The following is a 17,759-nucleotide window of genomic DNA, read 5'->3' as shown; positions in this document are numbered from 1 at the left end:
AGTTCTACTATATCACATGGCGTAGCTGTGAGTTGAAATCGACAGCACCTAACAACAACAACATACTGCTATTATGTTTACTTCTCCTTCTTCATAACGTGTTCCTTAAAGTTACTAACTGTGCTACCCTATACTAAGACCCAGTTTTCTTTCCCATATCCTAAGTTAGTTCTCTTTTAGGAAATGCTTCCTCACTATAATAAACCAGGTCTGATGAACAAGTCCGTGTTCATGCTAACACTATGCTTCTCACTACCACGATGTCTCTGAAGTCCATGTTCATCCTAATATCATCCTTTTGAGTACCATGGAAGTCAGCTGTGCCCTCTTTCATTCATTCTGGAATGAAACAGACACCTAAGGACTTACCCTTTCCTTATAGAGAAGCATCCCTTCGCCCCCCAACACACAATCTCTTATTCCAGGTATGGCTATATGCCTGGATTACTTAAGAGTAGAAATAGGAACTCTATTTTCAAAAAAAATAACCTGAGCAATTAAATGGAGTCACTTTTGTAGGAGTTAAATTCCCTTTAACAGTTGTCAGCTACCTCTATAAGTAAAACTTGAGTAATACATTTCTGGAGCAGAAACAAAAGCTCTAAATTCCTCAAGTGGAGACACAGGCCGATTGCTATGAACTGATCCATACTTCAGGGCTCTCTGGAAAGTAAGACATTCCCTGGTCTTGGTGGTCTTCAGTGTCCACACTAAAAACCTCCCTGACTATTACTGAGGAAGTCACATGTCTGGAATCTTGAGGAATGGTCTTAGATTTAATGGGGGTTCCCAAACTTGGTGGGTGACCTGGCATACTAGCTAATAAAGATTTTTAATGCCCCACAAATTTTATGCTACAAATCAATAGAATTTTTTTTTTAAGGAGCTGAAGCTCAGCATGAAGACAGAAATGCATTATCAAAACAGCACTCAATTCCTGGCCCTCGAGTCCACTGCATCTTAGGATCAGAACCACTGGACTGTGTTTTATTTCCACCTCAGGCGCCACATCCCAAAGCCCCAGCCAAGGGAGTATCCCAAACCCACCTTCAACAAAGCTCTTCACTACAAAACAAGTATCTTCGTGTACCTGCCCCCAGAACAGTTTTAAACACGATAGTTAGAGTCACAAAATGGAAATACAGACGAAGATCATGAATTTTAATTTTATATTACTTTTTCTGCTTGGAATTCGGGCTGCTATTTAGCCGTTTTCTAAAGAGTCTAGCTCCTCGTCTGTTGGAAGAGTGGAAAAGTAACCAGCCATGGCCACAGAGAACGTACCTGGGGATACAGGCCAGGTAGGAGATGAGTCTCCGCAGGTCCTCCTGTCGTATTCTGTCATGATTGCTGCGGGCCGGAAACGTCAAAATGGGACCGCCACGCTTATCTCTACCGCCTGGAAGACAAACATCAGAAACAAGGTCACACAGGACTCTGCACATCCCACTGGCAGACCAGGGTCGTCAGCCACTGGCTCGAACAAAACTACATTTAAGTCAACAGCACAGATGGAAGGAGGCAATGAGCAAAAGGCAAGAGGGCTGTTTGATCCGAGAGGTGGTTGGGCCACTTCGTCTCCTCAAAGGACGGCTCAGGAAAGTCAGTGAGGTTTGTACAGAAAGCCTTGGCTGTTTCTTCCAATGTGTTTCCTCCTTTCCTCATTAGTAATTTTTTATTTTGGAGAGAAAATAAGTTTTCACGTATACGTGCTTCACTCCCCTGAAACAACCACCTCCCTCAGGTTTTCCCTCTCTCTCACATGCTCCTCTCTCTCTTTCAGCCTCTTTCTCCCCCTCATTTCCAAGCTCTCCCTTTTTTAACCCTTTTTTTGGGTTTTAAGTTGACTGGAATACGATAGGAATATTCTTCAAACTTTACACTGATCACTGTGTTTTATAACCTGGGATCTATGGCATCCTCCAACCTAAAGGTCAGTATCTGACCTCCATCAGTCAAACTTTACAAAGCCACACCATAACACACACACACTCACTCACTCACTCACTCACACAAGACTAGTATATCGGAATTTTAAAGCAAAACCCAATTGACTTTTTTTTTTTTAATTTATATCACACACTAGGAGAATAAATCTCAGACCAATTGCCTGTGACAGACAGACAGACAGAAATATGTTCTCATTAACACATAAACATTCTTAATGCAGTCGGCTTGGTATCACTGAAAACTTTGAGTGAAATTCTCATGTTTATTTTATTACTTCTATCAGGATTTTCAAGAAAAGAAATCTGAAGAAAGACAATTCAACCTTCCCAAATGGATTCTTCATTTAGTTTTATAACTCTGGTCATCACTCTTCAGAACTGCAGGAGAAAGATCTCAAAATTCACTTCACAGTTTGAATTCTTAATTATTTTCTGTACACCAAAAATTATCACCAGAATTAAAAAAAAAGATTCTTTCATCTTAGAAAGGCCAAAAGAGTATACGGCAGTAAATGGTGGTATTTTAAAAACACATTTGGCCAATATGTTTTATGACTTCCTAGGATGGTTATGGTTAGGATGGTTACCCACTGATTGCAAACATAAGGACACTTAATTCTGGTTGTGAATACTTAAAATGATCTGCATGTAACTGTACAGTCATGCAACCTAGGAAAGTGTCACATGGTTTATAAAACCCATAATTCAAGTATTAAATGGGAACAACACTAAATCATTCAAACCAATGCAGGCTGGGTATGGTCTCAAGTGCTTTACATACATTATCTGATCTGATCTTTACAATAGCCCTGCTAAGAGGTCATCATTACTCCTGTTTTATAAATAAAGACAGTGAGGCTTAAAGAGTTTAAATAAGGACAAAGGGGTTGTAACAGCCTGGTCACAACTAGTGTTTAATGTCAGCGCCTGTCTTTTGCCTTGACAAGAACTTTTTTGGTACTGAGAAAATCCAACCCTGAAATATTCCATTTCAAAGCTGGAGGTATCAGAGGGAGCTCTGCAGCTGTGACAGCAAAATCTTATTTCTTAAGCCCAGTAATGGGCTCACTATACTATTCTCTGTATATTTTAAAAATTACAATTTTTCAAACTAATGGTGTTAGATATTTCTAAAAGAGTGAAAATGTCAGAGGATGAATTAATGATGGGTTCCTTGCCCTTTTTTGGTAATGTTGATGAAAGAAAAGGAGTCCCTGGATAGCACAAACGGTTAAATGCTCAGCTACTAACCAAAAGGTTGGCAGTTTGAATCCACCCAGGGCACCTCAGAAGACAGGCCTAGCAATCTACTTCCAAAAAGGTCACAACCTTGAAATCCCTATGGAGCAGTTCTACCGTGCACACATGGGGTCATCATGATTTGGAACTGACTTGACAACTGGTTTTTGTTCTTTGTTTATGAAAGAAAGGTACTCAGCAGTACCTATTACTAATTATTCTAAAATATCAGATATTATTTTTAGGATAACACCAGTAGCTGTAATTGTTAGTAATACCTCTTTGCCATTTTAGACCAGCCAACTTACATGCTAGTCTCCGTATCAATAGCGCCACTGCACACTAACATCCACCGGTATCTTCATTATATTCTCCTACTCTTCAATTATTTTCACAAAACTTAACCCTTTCTCCCACTATCTGTGATGAACTCCACTACCTCGTGGGTCTTCTAGGGGCACCCTACACTGGGCAGCCAGCCAGCCCAGGACTGGGCCTCCTAATGTACCTCTCCCTGGGTTAGACTCTAAATTGCTAAAAGAGAATGAGAGGACAGTGTCAAGCTTATTGCAAAGCAGAAGTTCAAGGAATCCTGACCCACTTACTGACCCAAGGGTTTAGGTATTAAATTAAGAGGTGAAAACCCTATCTTGTTTCAAAACTCACACATACAAATTTCAATAGAGTTGACAACAGCAACTCGAAAGATTAGATAGGAACCTTAGGGGGCAGTGAGTTTAACAGTCGAAGAATAACTGAGAAAAGGAGGGTGCGAATGGCTGCACAACTCCAAGAATGTAATCAATGTCACTGAATTGCACATGTAGAAACAGTTGAATTGGTAGATGTTTTGCTGTGTATATTCTCAACAACATTAAAAATTTTCAATAGAGTTTACATTTTTTGTTATCTAAGGTGTAATCTATATTTAGGAATCTTATTCTTTTGTTATAGTACCTAATTTTCGCCTTTTCCCAAGATAAGACAGGTAACAGTTTCAATATTTTTCATTTCTCAACATCTTTCATTTCATTCTTACCAAAAGCGAGTGGATCCCCTTGACGGAAAGTTGGCTCGCTATACGTATTAAAGAAACTAGGTTTTTTTTAATATGGTATATAATATTTGGATTAAAACATTTCCTGATACTTTTGGTAAAGAGAAGACTAGTATCTAACATTTTTCTGGACCATCATTCTAAATTTTTTTAATGTTTTTGAAATGCAAGATAATGTTGGATTTCCAAAGGGAGAAAAAATGCCATTGTCATGGACTGAACTGCATCCCCCCAAAATAAGTGTATCAGTTTGGCTAGGCCATGATTCCCAGTGTTGTGTGACTGCCCACCATTTTGGCACCTGATGTGATTTTTCTGTGTGTTACAAATCCTGTCTATACAACGTTACTGATAGGATTGGTGGCAGTTGTATTGATGAGGTAGGCTCAATCTACAGGATTGGACTATGCCTATAACTTTTGAGATATAAAAGAAGCAAGAAGAGAGACATGGGGACCTCATACCACCAAGAAAGCAGCACCGGGACCAGAGTGCATCCTTTGGACCTGAGGTTCCTGTGTGAAGCAGCTCCTAAACCAGGGGAAGATTGATGACGAAGACCTTCTTCCAGAGCCACCAGAGAGAGAAAGCCTTCAGAGCTACCACCCTGAATTTGGACTTGTAGGCTACTATGCTGTGAGGAAAGTAGTCAGGTGTGCACATTGCACACGGCCTTTCTTTTCGCTCTGAAATGAGAGCTAGATGACAGCTATGTGCAGAAATGCTGATCGACTCTACTGTATTCTTTTTTTTTTTTTTACTTTGAGCTGCACAGATTTGCCCCAAGCTGACAGCACTGATGAGATACCTTCCAAGACTTGCTAGCAAGTTCATCCCACCAGACAGGCCCTCATTCATGTCCTAAGGAAGTTTTACTTAAACCTGAAACTGGTTTTTAAGATAGGAAAAGCAGTTCACTTTGCATTTTCCTTTGTCCAGAACAGACCTGCAGAAAACCCACTAGTATGATTTTATAGCCCTGGTGGTGCAGTAGTTAAAGAGCTCAGATGTTAACAGAAAGGTCAGTGGTTCGAACCTACCAGCCACTCTGTGAGTGAAAGATATGGCAGTCTGCTTCCGGAAAGATTACAGCTTTGGAAACCCTGTGAGGCAGCTCTACTCTGTCCTATAAGGTCGCTATGAGTCCGAATTGACTCAACGGCAACTTTTTTGTTTTTATGACTTCATCAAATATCATTTATGTAGGAAGAAAGGCCTGGCAATCTACTTCCAAAAATCAGCCAGTGAAAACTGTTATGGATCGTAACTGTCTGATCCCGTTGCACACTGGGGCACCAACTATTGGGGGCCAATTCTACGGCAGCTAACAACAACAACAAAGGGTAATGGCTGAGAAGAGAATAATAAGCTTGACTATCTTTCTCTGCCTAAAGTCTCATTCCTTTCAGTGCAAAAAAAGATGTTGACTAATAAAAGTTTTTTTTTAGAATTATTCATGAAGTAAAGCTTGCACATTCTCTAAACAGTTCTATGGTTTATTGTTGTTGTTCTGTATTTCACGTGCTAACCTCTCCACGTTAGGGTGCATCTTCCCATCAATGGAGAGTCACTGTCAGGGGCGCCCAGTGCCTGTGGTCTAAAGATAAGTCCCCAGGGATCTGGCTGGAACCTCCAACTCCCCCAACTGTCCCTTTAGTCTTCTAACACATTCCTTTGAACCTCTATCATCATACTACTTACTCACCTAAAATACCTCACCAGCTTCTTCTCTTCCCTGGGTTCCTCCTCATCCTTTAAGACCCAGGACACTTTCTCCTCCCTCCCCAGGCAATGGGACCATGCCTCCTATGTACTCCTACACCTCCATCAAGGTTCTCATTGTGACGCACCCAATGGTGGTTTGCACATCTGCCTCCTTTCTCCATGAGTCTCGCATTCATTTTGGAGTCTCCGTCTCCTGATACACTTCCCCAGGGGAGAGCTGAATGTTTCTGAATGAACCACAGGTAGGCGGACTATGGATGAGGAATCGAACACAGAGACGTTTCATTCATCACAAGTATCAGAAATACCCAGGGAAAGGCATGGCATGGCAGTCTGTGGAGAGCTGTTCACTGGTACTCCCATGATTAGTGCCCAGAGATGAGAAACTCTACTTTGCAGATGAACATGACACATACAAACTGGGGGGCTTTCAAGTCTTTAAACTTAACTTTTCAAGTGTTTTAATTAGTGTATTTATGTTTATGAATTAGACGTTTGGAACATTCATGATGTTTACGAACAAAAAGCCATTGCCATCAAGTCAATTCTGACTCATAGCAACCCTATAGGACAGAGCAGAACTGCCCCACAGGGTTTCCAAGGCTGTAATCTTTACGGAAGCCGATTGCCCCATCTTCCTCCTGTGGACTGGCTGGTGGGTTTGAATCACAAACCTTTCCGTTTTAACAGCCAAGCACTTGACCACTGCGCCACCAAGACTCCTACAGTCATAATGAAGATACTAACTAGCAATGAAAGCAGATGGTGTGACCCCACCTCTCTGGAGGATAACAAGGAGGTCAACAGTAGCCCATGAAGGCTAGAGATGTGCTAGAAACAACTCAGGTTAAGGCTAAAACCTGCTAGTGGCCCAAATCAAAAGTATGCAGGAGTTTCTTTAAGAAACATAACATTCTGGGATTCTGCATCCTTCACAGGGAACTAAGTACACTGAACACAGACAGTGGCAGTGCTCTCAGGTCACTGATGTAAGGAGTGGCCATGTGGTGTGCAATCGCTTTGTGTACATGGGAAAGCTGGACAATGAAAGAGCAAGACTGAAGAAGACCTGAAGCGTTTGAACTGTGGTGCTAGTGAACAGTATTGACTACACCATGGACTGCCAGAAGAAGGAACAAGTTAGTCTTAGGAGAAATAAAATGGAATGCTCCTTAGAAGTGAGGGTGGTAAATCTTCATCTCGCTTACATTTGACACATCATCAGGAAAGACCAATCATTAGAAAAGGACATCGTGGTTGGCAGAGTGCCATCAAAAGTGAGGCACAATAAAAACTGACACAATAGCCATAACAATGAACTCAAACATACCAACTAGTATGAAGACGGCACAGGACGGCAACATTTTGTTCTGTTTACATAAGGTCACCCTTAACAGCAGCTAACAATAACATGTGGGCCCATTTCCCTCCTAAGAAGTACAGACTCATTACCTCAAGGCAGCTTATCCCCCAGCATGTGCCCCATTACCCCTCTACCTTGCACCCTGTCCTCACCTGGGACCACCCCAGCACCAAACTGCTTTAGGCCCCAATATGCCCTGAGCGCCCTCACCTCCATCCTTTTGCTATTTCTCTGCCTGAACCCTCCTTGCCCACCTCACTCTTTGCCTACAGGTAAACCAGTTCCTCTCTCAGGCTTCCCTGGGCTGCATTTCCTTGAGCAGGCCTTTACTGACACAGAGATTAGGGCTGGTCTCTCTCCTTGGTGTCCCCACCCCTCCTGGAACCCACTAATCCACTACACACATAAGTGCATGTTGGATTTTTGTCTTCCCTGAGACTGTAAGCTTCTCAAGGGTGGAGAATATCTTACTCAAGGATCTTATTCAATCCTTGATGCCAGTCGCTGTTGATGGTTGGGTTTATAACAACCGAAATCATTACTGACTTTGTAACAACTCAAGGTGTGGCCCCAACCTGCCAAGAGTTCAGAGTGTACTGAACTACCACCAGGAATCAGCTATTATCTGAGAATCTTGAGAAATGGTTTAAACTGGGAAGTCTCTTACTGCTGCTGGAATGCAGAACAAAAAGGCAAATTAGGTCACTCTCTCCAGGTGACAGGAAAGGGTGTTCCCTCAAAGTGACGACAAGAAACATAATGCAATTTAATTTTCGCCAAGCACTGCTAAAGGGCATAAAAATACGGCTACCATATTCACTTACATAACACAGCAGACTGATGATACATATAAAGAAAACATTTTTTCTCTATATAAAGAACTCACCTTTTATCCAATTCACTCTTTCTATAAGTAGGGCATATACTTGCTTTGAGGAGTATAACGTGAATGTCAATGAACCAACTATATTTTCCTTCTTGTGACCCTTCATTTCCATTTTCCTTTCCCCTTCCTAAGAGTAGTAACTGCAAGTCTAAACCAGCACTGAGCTCATGCTGACACAGGCTGCCAACCCTGAGCTCACACTGACACAGCCGGCCCACCCCGAACTCACGCTCACACAGCCTGCAGACCCCGCGCTCACCCTCAGGCAGCCTGCCCACCCCGCACTCACGCTCACGCAGCCAGCCCACCCCGCGCTCACGCTCACACAGTCTGCCCGCCCCGCGCTCACGCTCACACAGCCTGCCGGGCCCGCGCTCACGCTCACACAGCCTGCCCGTCCCGCGCTCACGCTCATGCAGCCTTCCCGCCCCGCGCTCAGACAGCCTGCCGACCCCGAGCTCACTCTCACACAGCCTGCCCGTCCCGCGCTCACGCTCATGCAGCCTTCCCGCCCCGCGCTCAGACAGCCTGCCGACCCCGAGCTCACTCTCACACAGCCTGCCCGCCCCGCGCTCACGCTCACACAGCCTGCCCGCTCCGCGCTCACACTCACACAGTCTGCCCGCCCCGCGCTCACTCTCCCACAGCCTGCCGGGCCCGCGCTCACGCTCACACAGCCTGCCCGCCCCGCGCTCACGCTCATGCAGCCTTCCCGCCCCGCGCTCAGACAGCCTGCCGACCCCGAGCTCACCCTCACACAGCCTGCCCGCCCCGCGCTCACCCTCACACAGCCTGCCGACCCCACGCTCACCCACACACAGCCTGCCCGCCCCGCGCTCACCCTCACACAGCCTGCCGACCCCGCGCTCACGCTCACACAGCCTGCCCGCCCCGCGCTCACAAAGCCTGCCGACCTCACGCTCACGCTCACAGCCTGCCCGCCCCGCGCTCACGCTCACACAGCCTGCCGACCCCGCGCTTACCCCCAGCCTGCCCGACCCGCGCTCGCACAGCCTGCCGACCCCGAGCTCACGCTCACACAGCCTGCCGACCCCACGCTCACCCTCACACAGCCTGCCGACCCCGCGCTCGCCCTCACACAGCCTGCCGACCCCGCGCTCGCCCTCACACAGCCTGCCGACCCCACGCTCACCCTCACACAGCCTACCGACCCCGCGCTCACGCTCACACAGCCTGACGACCCCGCGCTCGCGTTCACACACCGTGTGGACCCCACGCTCGCTCTCACACAGCCTGCCCGCCCCGCGCTCACACAGCCTGCCGACCCCGAGCTCGCGCTCACACAGCCTGCCCGCCCCGCGCTCACCCTCACACAGCCTGCCCGCCCCGCGCTTGCACTCACACACCCTGCCGGCCCCGCGCTCACGCTCACACACCCTGCCGACCCCGCGCTCAGGCTCACACAGCCTGCCGACCCCGCGCTCACGCTCACACAGCCTGCCGACCCCGCGCTCACGCTCACAGCCTGCCCGCCGCGCTCACCCTCACACAGCCTGCCGACCCCGCGCTCACGCTCACACGCCGTGCGGACCCCACGCTCACACGCCGTGCGGACCCCACGCTCACGCTCACACAGCCTGCCGACCCGCGCTCGCGCTCACACAGCCTGCCTGCCCGCCCCGCGCTCACACAGCCTGCCGACCCCGCGCTCACGCTCACACAGCCTGCCGACCCCGCGCTCGCGCTCACACAGACTGCCCGCCCCACGCTCACACAGCCTGCCAACCCCGCTCTCGCGCTCCCACAGCCTGCCGACCCCGCGCTCACGCTCACACAGCCTGCCGACCCCACGCTCGCGCTCACACAGACTGCCCGCCCCACGCTCACACAGCCTGCCGACCCCGCTCTCGCGCTCACCCTCACACAGCCTGCCCGTCCCGGGATCGCGCTCACACACCCTGCCGACCCTGCGCTCACGCTCACACAGCCTGCTGACCCCGCGCTCACGCTCACACAGCCTGCCCGCCGCGCTCGCCCTCACACAGCCTGCCGACCCCGCGCTCGCGCTCACACAGACTGCCCACCCCGCGCTCACACAACCTGCCAACCCCGCTCTCGCGCTCACACAGCCTGCCTGCCCACCCCGCGCTCACACAGCCTGCCGACCCCGCGCTCACGCTCACACAGCCTGCCCGCCGCGCTCGCCCTCACACAGCCTGCCGACCCCGCGCTCACGCTCACACACCGTGCGGACCCCACGCTCACGCTCACACAGCCTGCCGACCCGCGCTCGCGCTCACACAGCCTGCCGACCCCGCGCTCGCGCTCACACAGACTGCCCGCCCCACGCTCACACAGCCTGCCGACCCCGCGCTCGCGCTCACCCTCACACAGCCTGCCCGTCCCGGGATCGCGCTCACACACCCTGCCGACCCTGCGCTCACGCTCACACAGCCTGCTGACCCCGCGCTCACGCTCACACAGCCTGCCGACCCCGCGCTCGCGCTCACACAGACTGCCCGCCCCGCGCTCACACAACCTGCTAACCCCGCTCTCGCGCTCACACAGCCTGCCGACCCCGCGCTCACGCTCACACAGCCTGCCCGCCGCGCTCGCCCTCACACAGCCTGCCGACCCCGCGCTCGCGCTCACACAGACTGCCCACCCCGCGCTCACACAACCTGCCAACCCCGCTCTCGCGCTCACACAGCCTGCCTGCCCGCCCCGCGCTCACACAGCCTGCCGACCCCGCGCTCACGCTCACACAGCCTGCCCGCCGCGCTCGCCCTCACACAGCCTGCCGACCCCGCGCTCACGCTCACACACCGTGCGGACCCCACGCTCACGCTCACACAGCCTGCCGACCCGCGCTCGCGCTCACACAGCCTGCCGACCCCGCGCTCGCGCTCACACAGACTGCCCGCCCCACGCTCACACAGCCTGCCGACCCCGCGCTCGCGCTCACCCTCACACAGCCTGCCCGTCCCGGGATCGCGCTCACACACCCTGCCGACCCTGCGCTCACGCTCACACAGCCTGCTGACCCCGCGCTCACGCTCACACAGCCTGCCGACCCCGCTCTCGCGCTCACACAGCCTGCCCGCCCCGCGCTCACGCTCACACAGCCTGCCGACCCCGCGCTCGCGCTCACACAGCCTGCCCGCCCCGCGCTCGCGCTCACACAGCCTAACGACCCCGCGCTCACGCTCACACAGCCTGCCGACCCCACGCTCACCCTCACACAGTCTGCCCGCCCCGCGCTCAACCTCACACAGCCTGCCGACCCCACGCTCACCCTCACACAGCCTGCCGACCCCGCGTTCACGCTCACACAGCCTGCCCGCTCCGCGCTCACGCTAACAGTCTGCCGACCCCGCGCTCGCGCTCACACAGCCTGCCGACCCCGAGCTCATGCTCACACAGCCTGCCAACCCCGCGCTCACACAGCCTGCCGACCCCGAGCTCATGCTCACACAGCCTGCCGACCCCGCGCTCACACAGCCTGCCGACGCCACGCTCGCCCTCACACACCCTGCCGACCCCGCGCTTGCGCTCACACAGCCTGCCCGCCCCGCGCTCACACAGCCTGCCGACCCTACGCTCGCGCTCACACAGCCTGCCGACCCCACGCTCACCCTCACACAGCCTGCCCGCCCCGCGCTCACGCTCACACAGCCTGCCGATCGCACGCTCGCTCTCACACCCTGCCGACCCCGAGCTCACGCTCACACACCCTGCCGACCCCACTCTCGCGCTCACACAGCCTGCCCGCCCCGCGCTCACGCTCAGTCTCCCAACCCCGCGCTCACACAGCCTGCCGACCCCGAGCTCACGCTCACACAGCCTGCCCGTCCTGCGCTCATGCTCACACAGCCTGCCGACCCCACGCTCACCCTCACACAGCCTGCCGACCTCGCGCTCACCCTCACACAGCCTGCCGACCTCGCGCTCACCCTCACACAGCCTGCCCGCCCCGCGTTCGCGCTCACACAGCCTGCCGACCCCACGCTCACCCTCACACATCCTGCCGACCCCGCACTCAGGCTCACACAGCCTGCCGACCCCGCGCTCGCGCTCACACAGCCTGCCGACCCCACGCTCACCCTCACACATCCTGCCGACCCCGCACTCAGGCTCACACAGCCTGCCGACCCCGCGCTCGCGCTCACACAGCCTAGCGACCCCACACTCACGCTCACACATCCTGCGGACCCCACGCGCACGCTCACACATCCTGCCGACCCCACGCTCACGCTCACACAGCCTGCCGACCCCGCGCTCACGCTCACACAGCCTGCCGACCCCGCTCTCGCGCTCACACAGCCTGCCCGCCCCGCGCTCACGCTCACACAGCCTGCCGACCCCGCGCTCGCGCTCACACAGCCTGCCCGCCCCGCGCTCGCGCTCACACAGCCTAACGACCCCGCGCTCACGCTCACACAGCCTGCCGACCCCACGCTCACCCTCACACAGTCTGCCCGCCCCGCGCTCAACCTCACACAGCCTGCCGACCCCACGCTCACCCTCACACAGCCTGCCGACCCCGCGTTCACGCTCACACAGCCTGCGGACCCCGCGCTCGCGCTCACACAGCCTGCCCGCCCCGCGCTCGTGCTCACACAGCCTAACGACCCCGCGCTCACGCTCACACAGCCTGCCGACCCCACGCTCACCCTCACACAGCCTGCCCACCCCGCGCTCACCCTCACACAGCCTGCGGACCCCGCGCTCACGCTCACACAGCCTGCCCGCTCCGCGCTCACGCTAACAGTCTGCCGACCCCGCGCTCGCGCTCACACAGCCTGCCGACCCCGAGCTCATGCTCACACAGCCTGACGACCCCGCGCTCACACAGCCTGCCGACCCCGAGCTCATGCTCACACAGCCTGCCGACGCCACGCTCGTCCTCACACACCCTGCCGACCCCGCGCTTGCGCTCACACAGCCTGCCCGCCCCGCGCTCACACAGCCTGCCGACCCTACGCTCGCGCTCACACAGCCTGCCGACCCCACGCTCACCCTCACACAGCCTGCCCGCCCCGCGCTCACGCTCACACAGCCTGCCGATCGCACGCTCGCTCTCACACACCCTGCCGACCCCGAGCTCACGCTCACACACCCTGCCGACCCCACTCTTGCGCTCACACAGCCTGCCCGCCCCGCGCTCACGCTCGCTCACGCTCACACAGCCTGCCGACCCAGCGCTCGCGCTCACACCCTGCCGACCCCACTCTCGCGCTCACACAGCCTGCCCGCCCCGCGCTCACGCTCAGTCTCCCAACCCCGCGCTCGCGCTCACACAGCCTGCCGACCCCGAGCTCACGCTCACACAGCCTGCCCGTCCCGCGCTCATGCTCACACAGCCTGCCGACCCCACGCTCACCCTCACACAGCCTGCCGACCTCGCGCTCACCCTCACACAGCCTGCCGACCTCGCGCTCACCCTCACACAGCCTGCCGACCTCGCGCTCACCCTCACACAGCCTGCCCGCCCCGCGTTCGCGCTCACACAGCCTGCCGACCCCGCGCTCACGCTCACACAGCCTGTCGACCCCGCGCTTGCGCTCACACAGCCTGCCCGCCCCACGCTCGCGTTCACACAGCCTGGCGACTCCACACTCACGCTCACACAGCCTGCCCGCCCCGCGCTCAGGCTCACACAGCCTGGCAACCCCGCACTCACGCTCACACAGCCTGCCGACCCCGCGCTCACGCTCACACAGCCTGCCGACCCCGCGCTCACGCTCACACAGCCTGCCGACCCCGAGCTCACGTTCACACAGCCTGCCGACCCTGCGGTCACGCTCACACAGCCTGCCGGCCCCGCGCTCACGCTCACACAGCCTGCGGACCCCGCGCTCAGGCTCACACAGCCTGCCGAACCCACGCTCAGGCTCATACAGCCTGCCGACCCCGCGCTCGCGCTCACGCTCACACAGCCTGCGGACCCCGCGCTCAGGCTCACACAGCCTGCCGAACCCACGCTCAGGCTCATACAGCCTGCCGACCCCGCGCTCGCGCTCACGCTCACATAGCCTGCCGACCCCGCGCTCGCGCTCACATAGCCTGCGGACCCCGCGCTCACACTCACACAGCCTGCCGAGGCCGCGCTCACGCTCACACAGCCTGCGGACCCCGAGCTCACGTTCACACAGCCTGCCTACCCTAAGCTCACACTGACAGACCTTGCTGATTCTGGTCAGAAGTCAGGAAATATCATTAAGGCTGTAGTGGCACCTACTAACTTCATCTGCTCACACAGCTGATTGAAGTTCCATCGTTTTTAGAATTTAAAATCTTTCCACACTAATTTGTTGCAAGGGTAAAGCCTCCTCTCACCACCACCCCCACACCAAACATAGCCAACTTAACCCTGCAGAATTTAAGGTGTTAGTAAAGATTTATGATCAACTCCGAAAAAGGGCTGGGTTTTTTTTCTTTTTTTTTTTTGGTTATTTAAAAGAGATATATTTCAGGCAGTAAAATGCAATCTAATATTCTGTATTAATGCCTAATAAAAGACTGAAGACAAGTAAAAATCACCCATCTTAACTTCTCACTGTTCTTAATGTGAGAAGGAGACTGACTAACAAGAGGTTTAGAAACAAAAGAGGGGGTAGAAGGAGCAGGCACTTTCGTCATGGTTCCAGACTGTAAAAATTAAAAACTGGTAAACATTTTGGACCAGCTTCCTGCAAGCCTTCCTTATGTATGCCACTAATATTTATAAACGTTTTCATTACATTACCTTTAAGATCTATGTGTAAACTACAAAACTGGGGAGTTCACAAAATCTGCTGGGAGTCCATACTATGCAGTTTGGCCGTAAATGATTAGAAAATAGCAAAAGCTGATTTTTAAATTCACTGTATTGAATGTCAGGAGTATTTATTTTTTTGCTACGTAGTCTCAATTTTAAGCACCGTCTTCTTTTCACGAACTTCTTACACTCTCCTATCACCTTCCAAATACATCATGAATTAGATTTACCTGTGCAAAATCCTCAGTGTTTACCGGGCCAGCAAACACTAGTGGACACCAACCAAAGCCAGATTAACAAAAACATCACAGGAAGCTACATCCTAAACATTTACCAGCACCACGTGCCACAAGGATGCACTAAACATCTGAAAGCAGCTAACCGGTGGCTCTAAATTAAAAATAGCATGTGAGGAGGCAACAAATCAATGTAGTATGCCGCCTGTGTGAGAAAGATAAAAAGTTTATCACGGGAAACACATCCAGGAAGACCATCTAAAAGCACATGACAATCTATGGATTTACTTCCTGCAAAAACAGAGCAGCAAAATCTTGCAAATCTGTTTTGGATCAAGTGAACTGATGCCAAAGGGGTCTAATTCCCAGTGGCTGTTCTGTACATTGTGTAGACGAGAGGGCAGGTCGGTGCCCAAACCTCAAACCTGGACTAGACAGTACCATGCTGCCAGAGACCAGGACCATAGGACCAGGTCCCACAGGTAAGGGGAGGACTCAGCTGGCAGACACAGGTGCTGACTCCGAGACCAGAGAGTCCAGGAGGGGGAGACTCCTCCAGAAATGTGGGCCTCCCAGAAGAGAAGGCAAAAAGCAGCTGCAGGACACATGAAAAAGACGTACGGAATCAAGGGCGCATCTACATATGGGTCTCACTCCCACCACCTCCACTGAGATGATCAGCTGTTTTGCTTCACTAATCAGTCAACTGGGGCAAAATAGCCAAATAAATGTGGGTTGAATGACAAGCACAAACATATTATAATCACCAATACTATCTGACTTACAAAGTGCCTGCCAGCTAGGATAAAAAGCTCTGGGCATTCATCTGTCAGAAAAATGCTGTAAAAATAAAGCAGTTAAAGTGGGACAAAATGCCGACGCTTTTATATGTTGGGAAAGGTGATCTGGCTTTGTATTTTTCAGACTGGAGTCGCCGATACTGTGTCGGAAGCAGTCCGAGAAACAATAAAGCTGATTAGAAAGTTAAACTTTACCTGAAAGGTAGGCGACTTTTTCTTTTAAAATTGGCAAAACATCCATAGCTTTCATTTCATCGTTTTTTCGAAACCCTGAAATAGATAAGGAGAAAATTTAATTACTAGGCTGCTTGAGTGAGATTCAATTCCTTCACCATGCTACCGAATGGCAACCCAGAACCTTCCTCCCAGCCATTGCATCAACGGTTAAAATGTCATGGTTTGACGCACCTGAATTCTATGAAGAAAGCCTCTGATCACACCCACCATTTGTGCACAGACCCTGAGGTTCACGTATCAGCAGGCTCTTGGCCATTTCTGCAATACCAACTCAGCCTTCAAAAAGAGGCTACGGGGTCATTTCAGATGGTTTACCAAATCTTCATTTTAATCTTGTAGATTAATATAGGCAACCAGTAAATAAAAAGGCAACACTGTTTTTTAAAAATTGCTGTTTGTGGCACCTTAAAGCCTCTAGAGGGAGCTTGATGCCTCATCCTATCTCCTGAGTCTGGTTAAAAATAAGGTGATGGGGAAGAGTGAGGGATTATAAATAGCAGGGCCTGGCCAAGGGGCTCTTGGCTCTCTCCTAAGCTTTCTGGGTCATACTCCCTGCAGGAATGTCATTAGCTAACGTGGTAAGATGGCCTGGTGTCTCTCCTGTTTCGAAGGAGGGTGACCCCCTTCTCAGTGCAAAAGACCCCTTCCCAATATCTTAGATGGTCAAGTGGAATACTGTGGAAAGGAAACATGTGGCAGATGTTTTAGGCCAATCCAACATCCATCTAAGCAAAAAAAAAAAAAAAGAAAGAAAAGAAATTCTTGCAGTTCAAACATGTCTGACCCAGCTGAGCAGGGTGGACAAGTACTTGGTGCTTTGGGGTAAAAAATGTTAATAATTCTAATGTCCCCAACCCCCATCGCCGTCGAGTTGATTCCGACTCATAGCGATCACAGACCCTGGTGGTATTGCGGTTAAGTGCTACGGCTGCTAACCAAAAGGTCTCCAGTTTGAGTCCACCAGGTGCTCCTTGGAACTCTGTGGGGCAGCTCTACTCTGTCCTCTAGGGTCGCTATGAGTCAGAATTCTAATGTAACCTCGGGATATTTTTCTTGAAGTCCAGAGGTAATCTAGGTTTGGGTATATTCATCAAAACTAACAACCATCATGTGGTAGGAAGTTGACATTGTTAGCAGGACAATCTAGAAAAAATAAAGGACCACTAGACCATCCCCATTTTTGTTTGTTTGTTTTTTTACCAAAATAGTATGAGAAAAGTGTCCAAAATGTCAGCCTGGTAGCACAACCAATGCAAGATGCAGGCTTGGAATTTGAAAGCAAGAACAGCATCAACAGTAAATGTGTGGGAGGTTCTACTTCCTGTATGCCTGAGTGGCTCCCATCATACCAGCTCTGCCACAGATAACATCTATAACAAAACAACTATCTGAGGGCACTGGAGTGACCAAAACTAGGGAGATAGGCTTGGAACAAGGGAATGACCCTGGGTGCACTGCCTCTTTGCTAGGGCTTTTAGCCTAAGAGCAGGGTCCAGTCTGAACCCTGGGCCTGCTAAAGTGACTTAAGATCCAGTATATAGCTCAG

At 52.1% G+C, this 17,759-nt stretch overlaps 1 protein-coding gene across 2 annotated transcripts in view; it reads right to left on the bottom strand.

Moving 5' to 3' along the window:
* The window catches only part of TRIO (trio Rho guanine nucleotide exchange factor), a 423,568-nt gene that overhangs the window by 271,722 nt on the left and 134,087 nt on the right, over positions 1-17,759 (bottom strand). For both annotated transcript variants that reach the window (XM_049861241.1, XM_049861250.1), the window contains exons 2-3: positions 16,172-16,246; positions 1,285-1,399 (exon numbers count right to left, since the gene is read on the bottom strand). In XM_049861241.1, the coding sequence (XP_049717198.1) occupies positions 1,285-1,399; positions 16,172-16,246 (190 nt within the window). The remainder of the gene's footprint in view (positions 1-1,284; positions 1,400-16,171; positions 16,247-17,759) is intronic.

Source organism: Elephas maximus, chromosome 2 (genome assembly GCF_024166365.1).
Source record: "Elephas maximus indicus isolate mEleMax1 chromosome 2, mEleMax1 primary haplotype, whole genome shotgun sequence".
NCBI lineage: Eukaryota > Metazoa > Chordata > Mammalia > Proboscidea > Elephantidae > Elephas > Elephas maximus.
Note: the sequence above shows the minus strand (reverse complement) of the source record. Positions and strands in the feature narration are given on the sequence as shown.